This window comes from Eimeria mitis, genomic scaffold (genome assembly GCF_000499745.2).
Source record: "Eimeria mitis Houghton genomic scaffold, Emh_scaff104, whole genome shotgun sequence".
In the NCBI taxonomy this organism is placed as follows: Eukaryota; Apicomplexa; class Conoidasida; order Eucoccidiorida; family Eimeriidae; genus Eimeria; species Eimeria mitis.
Genome location: NW_013567242.1, coordinates 36,138 through 36,385, shown reverse-complemented (window position 1 = coordinate 36,385; position 248 = coordinate 36,138). Strand labels below are relative to the sequence as shown.

The 248-nt window shown below is 49.2% G+C and overlaps 1 protein-coding gene across 1 annotated transcript in view; it reads right to left on the bottom strand.

The window, feature by feature from the left end:
- The window catches only part of EMH_0078910 (SAG family member), a gene marked incomplete at both ends in the record, with an annotated part of 1,356 nt that extends 1,117 nt beyond the window's left edge, over positions 1-239 (bottom strand). Inside the window, one exon of the mRNA XM_013494124.1 lies at positions 134-239. Coding sequence (XP_013349578.1) covers positions 134-239 — 106 coding nt within the window. The remainder of the gene's footprint in view (positions 1-133) is intronic.
- Between the last annotated feature and the right edge of the window lie 9 nt (positions 240-248).

Genomic DNA, 248 nt, shown 5'->3' with positions numbered 1-248 from the left:
CCTGGAATCAGAAGAATGGATAGGCGCCCATTCCCTGGCAGGTGTATAGTGTCTACGCAACGCAGTTTACCTATTTTTTTGAAGGAACGGGAAGAAATACTCAAAACAGGGATAGAAACGTGTGTCTGCTTACCTTTGTCTGCCTCCTGAGCTTGGAATGACAAAGCTCCTGTCGCCGGCTGTAGCCCAGAGAGCGCCACGAGGCAAACAACAGCTGTTCCCTTGAAAATGGGTCCCATTGTCAAAAG